At 37.3% G+C, this 13,926-nt stretch overlaps 1 protein-coding gene across 7 annotated transcripts in view; it reads left to right on the top strand.

Annotated features, from left to right (window-relative positions):
• The first annotated feature begins 603 nt into the window (after positions 1–603).
• Snap25 (Synaptosomal-associated protein 25kDa) overlaps positions 604–13,926 on the top strand; it is a 40,954-nt gene continuing 27,631 nt past the window's right edge. The window contains exons 1-4 of one of the 7 annotated variants that reach the window (XM_076781675.1): positions 637–757; positions 1,354–1,474; positions 7,823–8,027; positions 8,111–8,152. In XM_076781675.1, the coding sequence (XP_076637790.1) occupies positions 7,926–8,027; positions 8,111–8,152 (144 nt within the window). In that variant the 5' untranslated portion in view covers positions 637–757; positions 1,354–1,474; positions 7,823–7,925. Of the gene's footprint in view, positions 758–1,353; positions 1,475–2,153; positions 2,533–7,822; positions 8,028–8,110; positions 8,153–13,926 lie in introns of those variants that run through there. The other 6 variants (XM_076781674.1, XM_076781681.1, XM_076781677.1 and 3 more) reach the window with 6 other exon arrangements.

Below are 13,926 nucleotides of genomic sequence, written 5' to 3'. Positions count from 1 at the left end.
AAATAAAAGATGACAAAAGAAAGGGTAATCATTAGTATTAAGAACAACATGCATATTTTTAATGCCAAGATAAGATACATTCTATAACATAATATGAAATAAACGTATCTATGTGTTATTAAAAGAGTAATCATTTTATTGATAAAGATATTTATAGTTTTCTCGTTAATAATGTAATGCATTAATATATTTAATGTATTCGATGAAGATATTTAATATACTCTATTCTGAAAAAAAAAGTTAACAATATAGGTGACAATTCTGAAAACGTCAACAAAGATCGTTGCAAATTGACTCAATAAGCTACAAATGCTCGTCATTATGCATATTAATATATGTAAATCATTGAAAACAACATTAACAAGATTGTGTTATTTAATATGAACTTGCTTCGTTTATATCCAAGTATGCATTGCATAATGTATAAACGATGAGACTGCTCTCAATTAAACTCTGAAAAGATACTTGTTACATTTTAACTCTAGAATATATTTAGAAATTTTTCGATACTATTTTTAAATCATTCTTGTATTATCACGTTTAAACGTTCCCGCTACTTTTAAAATCAACATAACCATTCCTTGAATTTCGATTGTCACAGGTAGCAGGCAGGAGGCAGCACTGATGCCGCAGTAGGTATTCCACCGTCGTGAAGTGATCATCTGTGAAAGCTGCGGTGGTTGCAGTATCCTCGAAAATACCACGCTTTAACAGGCACAGTTTGCTACGTTACATGGCACATCATTAATTTTCATTGGTAAGCGAATTATGTATCGTTTATTTTCATTCGCTTTGAGTAAAGTCCACAAAGGTGGGAAAGGTACAAGTTCATGTTACATTGCAGTCAAGTTGTATCGATTTTCTACTTTACTTTAGCTACGTTTGACCTAAAGTACGTAAGTCGTTCCAACAAATTTATAGTATATGGCAATATTATTAACGGATTTTACTTTCTTCTATGCGGCTTCTTGACAAACATTGACGAGTGTTACCTTTTAGTTCGATGCGTCTTTTTTATACACGATTTTATGTATCTATTTGTATATTTGTGTTTTTAATATTCAAATTTTCTCTAGCTTCTGTGTAACTTACAGTCTATCAATTTAACGTTTCATACACAGTGTTTAACATGCCTACTAGATCTTTACACTGTCACTTTGCATCATAAAAAGAAAGGTATATTTTCATTTGGTGAAATAACACAAGTGATTTTCAATTGGTAGAACATGGCATGTCAATGTCACTGAACATCATGGAACAGCTTATTTGCTTATTTTGCCAATCAATTAATTTTCTCTATTTCTAGCTTTTTAAATAAAGAGAAATATAATGTGTATTGTTGTTTGTTGTCAGAACTTTGCCAGTAGATTAAGGAACCAACCGATACCAACCAAGATCTCTTCTGGCAAGCATCTTAGTTGGTGCAGAAGTTGGCGACTTTCAGAAACGGAACAGATTAAGCAAAGGGATTATTGTATGTTCTCGTGACAGTATTGTATTCTTAACTACATTTACATGCTTCGATTAATGTTGAAATTATAACATTGACTAGTTTACACCGAACGTTCCCTATACCCAGGAATAATAATGAATCGCATCATAAGAGGAGAAAGTCGCTAACTTTAGCTATATTCTCCTTCGTAGTACGTTTCTAGTTGTCGTGTGAGTGAAACGCTAGATGGCGTTGCTATGGCTGTACGACAAAGATTCCAAAATGTCAAAATATGTAACCTATCTGCGACGCATAAAGTATCAACGTTCTACCTACGGCTTCGCGATATTTATAGTTTATACAAGATTATAAATTCAACAAATGAATCTAGATAGATACATATGCAATCGATAAATAATATTTCGTTCGTTGGATCGATAAATTGTATGTACATTGAGAACATTGTGTAAACGTAGTCACTGAATATAATTGGATCGATCGATCGGAAACGATTCGCGACTCGATACGGAATTCTACTCATTCAATTTCCTTTGTTTATACTTGAAAGTCGTTATAAAGAATTAGCGATTTTCAAATTGTATATACATGTTCTGGCTATACTGCAATAAACGAATTAATTTTAGTCGATCGTGTGCAACCGTTTATAAAACATGACAAAAGATTGCCCGACGTGCATCATCATTCTTAAGGAAGATTGAGCACGTTGCTACGTAAGAGTTTTCGCAAAATATAAGTTGAATTCGATATCGAATCACGTGTTCCCGCGCCTTGACTTTGCAGTTATGTTATTCCGCCTTTCTATTGGCGCATTCCTTTGTGACGACGTGCCACCCCCCACCACGGGACGAGCCACCGCGCTGACAGTCTGCGACTGCTCGTTGGGTAGTAGCTGACTACCATCCTGGGATTACGAAGGACTTATTTCCGTGAAGTTTCCGTTCGCAGTTTAACCGGTTTTCCTTCGCAAATACGAGTGTCAGTTGCCGGATTGTTTGTTCGTAATTCTCCAAAGAAAGTTGATCGTGGAATCTGTAAACTGCGGAAACACCCATCGAAGGCTACCGTATCGACGAATTACGGTTAGTAATACATAATAGCTAGTCCGGTTGCATAGTTTTTCTCTGTGACACGAGCACTTGTGAGTCGATGGAATCTTCCACTATTCTATTCAAACGTGTTCCTTGTAAATAGTTTCTCCCATCGACACTGAAGTCTGCGAAGCTGGTTCGAGTTTTACGAAATTTTTAAAAGGGAAGAGAAGCAGCGGAGACTAGTTTCTTACGTTCTTGACGAATCATTGCAAAGTATTGGCGTTACATAGCGATTTTTAGTTTAGAACAGAGGTTGGCAAACTACGACCTACAGGTCGGATCTGGCCTGTCGTTTATTATTGTATACGACAGAACCACGAAATTGCTGACACAGCCATCACTTTTTCAATATTCGACAATTTTCTGAAAGGTGTATTTACGTGCAATTTATATTTTTCTTGGAAAACGTTTATCGACTCCCGGTTTGAAGTATCACTTTGAGACACTATTAACACTTTTGTAAAACGAAGATTAGGAGACATTCGGTGTCTGTTCGACATTAAAGACTAATTTGTAGTATTAGCGTGCGAAGGGAATCGTGTCTTTTTGCAAAATTGAGCGAAATGCCACCTAACAGTGGGCAAAGTAATTATTCGAAGAACCGTATATCATCGTTCGCGGTTTATTTCGATTCCTATTCTTGTTCCAGAAAATGACGTCGTATTAACGTTGCTACTTCGAACCGGCAACTTTATTTATTGATTTCTTAATGTCTGACGTATGCGCGGTCTACTTACCGCACACGTGAAAGTTTACAAATACGTGTTTTGGTCTGGTGTTCGATCGTAGAAATTCGAAATCATCTGTGAGAGAAGTACTTGGACAGACCTTCTACCGACACAACAGTTCGAGAGTCATTGATAACGATCATTGATTTTAGGCGTGTGTGCTGAGAGAGAAAGAGAGCGAGGGATAAGAGCCGACAGAGCCAGCGTGACGTTAGAATATTTGTATCTTCATTCTCTTACCTGAGAAGAGATTGAATGCGTAATTGGAGTGACGCGTATGAGTCATCGGATGCGGAAATATACTAAAATAAATATTGATCTCATTGTTCTATATCTATCGCGGTCGGTTTTTTTTTAAACTTACCTATGCTCGGATAACGTCGCGAGGGATGAGCAAACTTTAGCACATTCTTTGGAATTTTCACAAATATCACCGATTTAGATCTAATCCCGAACTTGGTCGATCACGAGTACTTGAACAATCGTTATCACGAAAAAGTTATTCTTAAATTAATATTCGTAAATATGTTTTCTAATATGAGACCAATGTCGAAGAAAATGGAGGAAAATATAATTTTTAAACGAAATTCTGGTGCCTAGAAGGATATCAAATTCTATCGTAGTATCTTACGATTGATAAGCGAGATTGCTTTATTCGATAGAGAAACGAAGCGAACCAATTAACTGTGTATAAAGATATAACTTTTAAGATAGGAGAGGATGTATTACAGATAATTATTCAACGTAATTACTAATGTTTAATTACATTTTATAATTTTAACAGAATTCTCATGTAACTACTGTTGGAAAATGTAGAAGAATTAGCTCCGTTTTTAGGTATAAATTAAATGTACCTATCGATTAGTTAATTTTATTATTTCACATTGTTGAATTTGAAAATCGAAAACTGATCGTATATTTTTTCAATTAGAACATATTTGCCATGTAACTACTGTTGGAAAATGTAGAAAAATTAGCTCCATTTTTAGGTATAAATTATTAGATTAAATGTATCTATCGATTAGTTAATTTTATTATTTCACATTGTTGAATTTGAGAATCGAAAACTATGGTATATTTTTTCAATTAGAACATATTTGCCATTTATGATGGAATCTTTTTCGAACAGAATGCGTAGAAATAAGAAATTTTAAGATCGAACCGACTGTCAGGGTAATTTTATTTATCCAGCGAGTCAAATGTTTAGATATTCGTCTGTGAACGCTAAATATCTTTTTAAACCGTATCTGGTGGGCGTGTCGTGACTACGGTCTGCGAACACGCAGATAACTGGACCATTCGTATCGAAATAATACTCGTCTCTCTTTTGTCCAATGTATTGATTACTCGTTGCGATTCCTTTCGAATACTCACACTCTTTGATTTATCGAACCCCCGATCCATCTGTTTGTCTGCAATCCAGTCGCAGCGGAGTATACAGGGTGTTCGGCCACCCCAGGGAAAAATTTTAATGGGAGATTCTAGAGGCCAAAATAAGACGAAAATCAAGAATACAAATTCCTTGACTGAGGCTTTGTTAAAAAGTTATTAACAATTAAATTCAAAAATTTCAAATCGTTCTGAAAAAATTATTTTTAGTTGGAGGGGTCAATTACAATCATTTTTGGTGAATAGACATACCCTCGAAATCCTACGCGTTTTCGAGAAAAAAATTCCAGTAGGTGGACAAACTTTTCGACAAAATTCAAAAATTTCAAATCGTTCTGAAAAAATTATTTTTAGTTAGAGGGGTCAATTACAATCATTTTTGGTAAATAGATATACCCCCGAAATCCTACGCACTTTCGAGAAAAAAATTCCAGTAGGTGGACAAACTTTTCGACAAAATTCAAAAATTTCAAATCGTTCTGAAAAAATTATTTTTAGTTAGAGGGGTCAATTACAATCATTTTTGGTCATTAGACATACCCCCGAAATCCTACGCACTTTTGAGAAAAAAATTCGAGTAGGTAGACAAATTTTTCAACAAAATTGAAAAGTTTCAAATCGTCCTGAAAAAATTATTTTTAGTTGAAGGGGTGAATTGCAATCATTTTTGGTGGATAGACATACCCTCGAAATCCTACGCACTTTCGAGAAAAAAATTCGAGTAGGTAGACAAATTTTTCAACAAAATTGAAAAGTTTCAAATCGTCCTGAAAAAATTATTTTTAGTTGAAGGGGTGAATTGCAATCATTTTTGGTGGATAAACATACCCTCGAAATCCTACGCACTTTCGAGAAAAAAATTCGAGTAGGTAGACAAATTTTTCAACAAAATTGAAAAGTTTCAAATCGTCCTGAAAAAATTATTTTTAGTTGAAGGGGTGAATTGCAATCATTTTTGGTGGATAGACATACCCCCGAAATCCTGCGCATTTTCGAGAAAAAAGTTCTTATTTTGGCCTCTAGAATCCCTTATTAAAATTTTTCCCAGGGGTGGCTGAACACCCTGTAGATATGTTGCGCCCTCCAGATTCGAGTATTTAGTCGACCGTGATCTTGGCGAGGTGCACCGTGACCAGGACAAGCGACGCAGTAGTAGGTACCTTTCACCCTGGAAATGAGCCAACTTTATTTCGAGGGCAAGGACAGGGCTCAGACAATTGATCACGCCGTAACTCCTATCATCACCGGTGGGGGGGGGGGGGGTGAAATTTCATTGCGTGCATCTGTACATTCGTTATTTAGTCATTACGTGCTTGTTTCTAAAAATTCTTCGCGAAACTGAGAATTACTGGAATAACTGCGTAACACTAGATTTACGGAAACCGTGAACTATGACGGATGTCAGTTCCATATTTAAAATTGCAGAGCGCGTAAATATTATTTTTTAACAACTTACGTTGAATTTGATGCAATTACATGAATACATATTCTAATTGAAAGAAAAATCTTATTTTAAGGTAATCGTCGACACGAAAGGTATCAATAAATATACGTGCGATCAATGCCCGTAAATCTAGTGTTAATATTGTACTTGTATTAAAGTGGAAAATTGCGGTTCGTACAGTAAAACCAGTAAAAAGATTTGCTAAAGTATTGGAAGTTTCGAGTTGTTTGGTCTGAACCTAGATCCGATTTAAACTCGGTGAACAATAGAATTTAATTTATTCGGGGCTGTCTGTAAGTAGTCTGGCATAGTTGTTTAAAAGGTATTGTTACTCGTGGGATGACCTAGTGTAGAATATGCAGTCGAAGGTCTCAGTTGATCGGTTCTCGCGATCCGGTGCAAGGATGATTAAGAGAAGCGTGGAGAATCAAAGAATCACGGGACACGCGTCTGCGCGCGATTCGGTCGGTGGGTCGGTTGGACGGTCGGTCGGTGGGTCGGTGGGTTGGTGGGTTGGTGGGTTGGTGGGTTGGTGGGTCGGTGGGTCGAACGGGCGGTCGTACGGACGGACGGTCGTGTCGGGTATTGATTTTCAGAGGAGCACGGCAACATACATATGTTTGTCACGTAAACGCATATACGTGCATTTACGACGACCGTCTCTCGATGGTGGTTCCTGGCTTTTGTTATATCTCCGAGTGTTTCACAATCACTGATCGCTGGACTTTTAAAATTTTAACACGTTCACTGCCGAAACAAAACTGAATAATATTCTGTAAAAGTAAAATTTTGATTTTAGATCATTGTAGGCTACATAACTTAAAATTTGTTTTTAAAAAAACAATCTTCTTGAGAATTAATTTTTCTAGTATCATAATGGCAAATCCTGTCACCCATATGCAGGGTGTTCGGCCAACCCTGGAAAAAATTTTAACGGGGGATTCTAGAGGCCAAAATGAGACGAAAATCAAGAATACCAATTTGTTGATGGAGGCTTCGTTAAAAAGTTATTAACGTTCAAAGTTCCGCCAGTATTGAATTTTTTTCTCGAAAATGCGCAAGATTTCGGGGATATGTCTATTCACCGAAAATAATAGTAATTGACCCCCGCATCTGAAAATAATTTTTCCAGAACGATTTGAAATTTCTTTTTTTCGTCGAAAAATATCAGGGAAACGTGTCAATGTATGGTCAGACATTTCATTTTCGGTAAGGAATTTTTTTCTCGAAAGTGGTTAGAATTTCGGGGGTATGTGTAATGACCAAAAATTATTGTAATTGACCCTTGCAACTAAAAATATTTTTTTTAGAACGATTTGAAATTTTTGAATTCAATAATAACTTTTTAACGAAGCCTCCATCGACAAATTGGTATTCTTGATTTTCGTCTTATTATGACCTCTAGAATCCCCCATTAAAATTTTTCCCAGGCCTGGCCGAACACTCTGTATGGGTGACGTGGCAGTCAAAGTGTTAATCGTCCTCGATCTCGCATCTATCTCGAAAATTGCGCTCCTATATTTGCCATGTTTTATCAACACGGATGAAACGAATTGCAACCTGCCGTACAGCCAAGTTTCGCTCGTCGCGAAGGCTCGTATATTATTAAAATCAACGCGACAGTTTTGATTCGATATACCCTGCTCCATTCCTCCAGTTTGTAAAGCGATTTTATCGAACGCTCGTCTAATCGATCGTTTATTTTTTAACGTTGTAGGAAGTTGCAGTCGCCACGGAATAGGAGCTGCACCAGGTAAAGAGCTGACTTACACGGAAGGGAAGAGAGGTTGCTGAGAACTACTTGCCAGGCACCCGACAAGATGCCTGCTCCAACGACAGCAGCGACACCGGTCGAGGGGGGCGGCCCACCCCGCACCGAATTACAAGAATTACAGCTGAAGGCCGATCAAACTACAGATGAGGTATGTTTTATAAACGTAAACTCTAGAAATCATTTACAGAATCCCCCTGTCGCCCAATTCATGTTACTTGTATTCTGTTTCAGTCTCTGGAGAGTACGAGGCGTATGATGGCGTTATGCGAGGAGGTAAGTTCGTCTCGTCCCTATAAAACTGTACTCTCTTCTATTTACGCATTAACCTTCATCCTCGGTCATCCTCGGTACTAATCCTCGATCCTTGTTACTCTATAGCCGTCTATTCCCCGGAGTTCTTGATCCATGATTTGTCTTGTATAGAATAGAGATGTGCAATTGTCGCTGATGATTCGTTACGCGCCAAGTCGCGGCAAGAATGGGCATCTGCTCTGTCCTCGCTAAACTCGACGTTGTGCGAATATCAAAGAAACCTCCCCCACCAACCGAATGAAACTAATTATAATAATGATAACGATAAGAAAGAAAGATGGAAACGCACTGGAGAGAGGTGGGCAAAATACTATTTCGACTAGTGTGGTTAGACGTAAGCAGGGAAGAATTAATCAAGTAAAAATGAGAATAATATAGGAATGGTATAACGTACTTGGTAGAAATTCCAACGAACAAAGGAAAGTAACAGAATAAAAAGAGGTTGTACATCTTGTTTTCGATCTGCGAATAGGTCAGATTTCTGAAATAGTATTTGACCCAGCTCTGACGCCGGAAGCATCCTTTTTCGTTCCTCTATAGTATACTATACGCCTGTATGCAATGCAATAGTTTGAACGTGTATCGTTCAGAACGGAAGTAAATAATAATGGTCATCTAGGGTATTGTTGGCTTTATGACGCGAGTTTTTTAGAACGAGAGCAAAGAGACATTTTCCTCCTAAAGAAAAAGGGGGAGAAAAGGAACAAAAAAAAAAAAACTATCGCACGGGTGGCACGTATTTGATACGTGCGTTCATTCTTAAATAGGATGACGCGTATGCACTTGCAAGAATTGTAAGACGACGCATCGACGCGGTCCGAGACGGTAATCCGCGACACGAACGCGTGTGAAATGATCGTTGCATCGTTACGTGGCATTCTTTCGTAAAACGTTACGTTTTTCGACGCGCAACGGGGGGTTTTCAATCGATGCACAACCTAAACGAATATACATATTTTGCTTTTCAGGGTGTAAATTAACTTACGCTCATTTCCCACCCTGTAACGTATTCAAGCTATCAGGGTACGTTATAATAGCACATTTACGTAAGAACCCTTAAATATTTTTGTTGTTTACGGATATATGAACAAATTATTTAGGACAAAGATATTCACTATACAGGGTGTTCGGCCGCCCATGGGAAAAATTTTAATGGGGGATTCTAGAGGCCAAAATAAGACGAAAATCAGGAATACCAATTTGTCGATGGAGGCTTCGTTAAAAAGTTATTAACAATTAAATTCAAAAACTTCATATCGTTGTGGAAAAATTATTTTCGGTTGCGGGGGTCAATTACAATCATTTTTGGTCATTACACATACCCCCGAAATTCTACGCATTTTTGAGAAAAAAATTCAGTACAAGCGGAACTTTAAGCGTCAATAACTTTTTAACGAAGCCTCCATCAACAAATTGGTATTCTTGATTTTCGTCCTATTTTGGCCTCTAGAATCCCCCATTAAAATTTTTCCCAGGGTTGACCGAACACCCTGTAGGTTTTGGATCCTTCGATCCTGTTGAAATTCACATCTGTTTCGTAAGATATCATAATCCCCGTATCATTATACGACTGCCATCGTGTTTCATTGTTTCGTCGATGCAATGTCTTTTTAAGGCATTCACCTTCCTTTTTTTTTATGATATCTAACCGAAAATGAAAGTTGGGCACAGCTTTCTAACTACATATTAGGTTTAGAGCACAAGTACCTTCATACTTTCCCTAGAGATTAAAAGACTGCATCGAATAATGCAATAAAAATTATAGAGTTGCGTTTAAAAAAAGATGCAGATAAATTTCTTTGGACGCATCGACTCATAAAAATGAATGAAATTACATTGTGTTATGCTTTTTTATCATTTATATTTGTCATTTCGAGCAGTTCAACTTTGTCCAGAACAGGTTTTTCATATATCCGTAAGCATCGGGGATATTTAGGTTTCGTTTCAAGTAGAGAAGATCGAAGGTAAACTCGACGCGCGCGTTCGTGGGCGCGTTTTCGTGTGTCTGTCTACGTTTCTTCAATCTTCGCATTCTTCTTCCCACATACATAACTACTCGTTGTCTATTCTCGTTATCTTCGATATATACTCTATTCTGAATACATGTATGAACTTTTTCTATAAATGTATGCGAAATTTTTAACTGTATTGTACACTCAAGATGTGTTTACTCTTTTTCTTCTTCAACTTGTTACTAATTGTCGAAGGAGCGAACGCAATTGACACCAGTAACCCACACGCCTCGATTAAATTAATTACTATTTGCACGATCGATGAGTCTCTCGTCGATCCTGGTACAAATCTCGAGTTCACATTTACACGTGTATGGTATATTTTCATGGTCCTTGAAACGATTACGGTTCGAATAAACTTTACGAAGCAAGCGACATTTTAAAAATATTATTTACTTCGGTCAAAATACACATTTTCCACACGACTCGCGTATTCGAAATGAATTTTGAAGAAATTGAGGGTGCGAAAGGGGTTGAAAGGTCATTGCGTCGCTCCGTTCCAGTTTCTTTTGCTACTTGTATCTGTGGCTGCACTAATTAGCACACATTCACATTTCGAGCACCAGGGACGTCGCTGACTATTATTTTTTCAGTGTACGTAAGTACATGTCCTAACACATGGGATGTCGACATAACAAGCTGCCCCTATGTATTATTACATTTTGTCTGTGCGCGTGCGAGAGTAATATATTTTATTCAGTACGTATCTTCTACGTGTATTCGCTGTGTGTGTGTGTGTACAGGATGTCCTGCTTACTTGAGCATTTTAAGTATTTCCGTTGCTGTTCACGATACAAAGAAATGTCAAAGCAGAAAGATTTCGTTCGAAGGAACAATCGTTACGATTAACAACATTTTTCAAACGACCATAACTTCTATAATAGTGAATACATTTCAATGAAACTTTTTTCTGAGGTAGAGCTCACGGGTACCTACAAAAAAGTATTAGACAACTTTTCTATAGGGCGTCGAACAAATTTATTAGAAATCAAAAATGAATTTTTAAGAAAGATCGACAGGGGGTAGGTGTCTAAATTTTTCAGCGAAAAAAAAAATTTCAAATTGTTCTAAAAAAAATATTTTTAGTTGCAGGGGTTAATTACAAGTATTTTTGGTCAACAGACATATCCCCGAAATCCTACTCAGTTTCGAGAAAAAAATTGCTTACCGAAAATCTAATTTCTGGCCAGAAATGTCTGCCCGAATTTTCATGCGAATCTTTAAAACGTCATAACTTCTGAACGGATTGGACGATTTTAATGTTTAAAAAAGCAAACGACGCGTATTTTGCTAAAGAATATGTAGTAATTCTAAGAATATTCGATAAGTTGTTCCTTAATCCTATAAAGTGAAAAAGAAACCATAAAAATGGTTCAATTTTCAAACGATTATAACTCTTACAATAATGAATGTATTTTATTGGTCCTACTTGACATTTTCTTGGTCCGTACTGGAACACTGGCCTTAATATCAACCTCATTGCTGACCGTCTATGACCATAATCCAACCATTATTAACCATCGAACTTTGACTTTTCTTTGTGCAATCAACAGCAACGGAATTATTTAGCGTTGAAGTTAAGCGTGAGACGGTCTGTTTGTGTGTGCGCGCACGCGCTCATATACATATATGTGTAACATATCTGTGTATGTAAACTGCCATCGATGTCAGTTAGTCGATTAGTACTCGATGTAAATGGATTTCCGGATAAAAACCAAATTTCGACGGGGGGCTAATTGCAGCAATTAAAAAACGAGATATTCTTAATGTTACCAGTGGTGGAGGATATTTTTTTCAGCAACGGTGAATTCCACCAACAGAGTCTTTGGAATGGATACTACGGAAAACCGAGGACGCTCTTGACGCGATACAATTTCGAAGAAAAGAAAAGGAAGATCGATGACAATTGTATGGTACTATTAGTCGCGTGGATTTGTCGATACGATCGTGTTAAAAACAAGTCAGCATAGGTAACGCCAGAGGTGTATCTCCATTCTGTTTTCTCCCTCTGCATTCTCTTGAGTTTATGATTGTTCCCGATTTTATTTTATCATTTACTTTTCCACCGCGTCGAACAAGACATGGGTGAATTTTGGTCGAGTTCGGAGCGAAAGAAACGTACGCGTTAGAAAGATCTTTTTCGTACGTACGGTAATCCGGACAGTTCATATTTAGGTTTTTAATTTTTGAAGATTTATGACCGCGATGTCTTTTTAATTCTTACGTCAATGTTGTGCAATGATATTTATTTATTTCGATGCGTTGGAAATTGATACATAGATATTTAATCATAGGATTACCGATTTTTTAATTTGTAGCTCTCGATTCGTTGTCTTTTAATACTATTTCTGAAAATGTCTTTTACGCCTTTCATAGAAATAGCGATAATCGAATCTTTTATTTGGTTAGTTACTTTCCTTCCAGTTTCTTCAGATTAACGAGGTTTAACACTGCAGGTTTAACCAGTCAGTCGTCTTACCTTATACCCTTTTTGTTTTATTCTTTCCTAGTCGGCAGCACGTAAAAACGTGCAGCTGTTTTTTTGGTTTTGGATTGTTTTGGTTGTGGATTTTGTATGAAACGATTGTAAAAATTCGAGACAAATTAATTGCCCTTTCTCTTCGAGGATATTTTCAAAAGCTATCGAGCTCGATTCGTACGTATCGGAAGTACCTGGGGTATTTTCTCATCTAAGCGTATTGGAAACTTTGTTCTCGTGCGCATTTTCCGTTCTATCGTAAATATTTCGAAGAAACAGAGAAATAAATGGGTCTGTGGCGTCGCCTCCCATGCTCGCCACCAGAGCCTCCCATATTTGGCCACCCCTAGGAAAAAATTTAATGGGGGATTCCAGAGGTCAAAATAAGACGAAAATCAAGAATCTCAATTTCTTGACTGAGGCTCTGTTAAAAAGTTATTGACAATTAAATTCAAAAATTTCAAATCGTTTTGGAAAAAATATTTTTGGTTGCAGAGGTCAATTATAATCATTTTTGGTCATTAGACATACTCTCGAAATCCTATCCACTTTCGAGAAAAAAATTCGAGAAGGTGTAGAATTTTTCGACGAAATTAAAAAATTTCAAATCGTTCTGAAAAAAATATTGTTAGCCGTGGGGGTCAATTACAATCATTTTTGGTCAATAGACATACCCCCGAAATCCTACTCAGTTTCGAGAAAAAAATTCAGTATGAACGGAACTTTAATCGTTAATAACTTTTTAACGAAGCTTCAATGAAGAAATTGATATTCTTGATTTTGGTCTTATTTTGGCCTCTAGAATCCCCCATTAAAATTTTTCCCAGGGTTGACCGAACACAGGGCCTGCTAGAAAGCCTTACTAATGAGTCCCCTAGCAGGCCCCCTCCTTTCCTTTTCTATCCTCCTACGAGATTCTCACGAGTTCCACACTGCAACAAAGCAGCGCCACAGGTCGTATAATCGAAGGGAAAGGGTTGTTCGTATCGATGAAGTGTGTATAAGATTGTAGGTGAACAGCATGATGTTCTTCGCCATAGTTTGTCGAGCAAAATGACCGTTAGAGGCTGACCGAGACCAGGTAAAATGACGGTAAACGGACCAACAGTGGTCTATGAAAGAATGATCGTTTTTAGATCAGAAGCGTAAATCGAGTAAACTCGGCTCGCGTAATCAACATCGATGGCCGGGAAACTTCTGTCGCTGCTACCCATTACGTTTTATATTTCATGTTATTGGCTGAA

This window comes from Colletes latitarsis, chromosome 14 (assembly GCF_051014445.1).
Source record: "Colletes latitarsis isolate SP2378_abdomen chromosome 14, iyColLati1, whole genome shotgun sequence".
In the NCBI taxonomy this organism is placed as follows: Eukaryota; Metazoa; Arthropoda; class Insecta; order Hymenoptera; family Colletidae; genus Colletes; species Colletes latitarsis.
The sequence above is the reverse complement of the archived record's forward strand: the minus strand, read 5'-3'. Positions and strand labels throughout refer to the sequence as shown.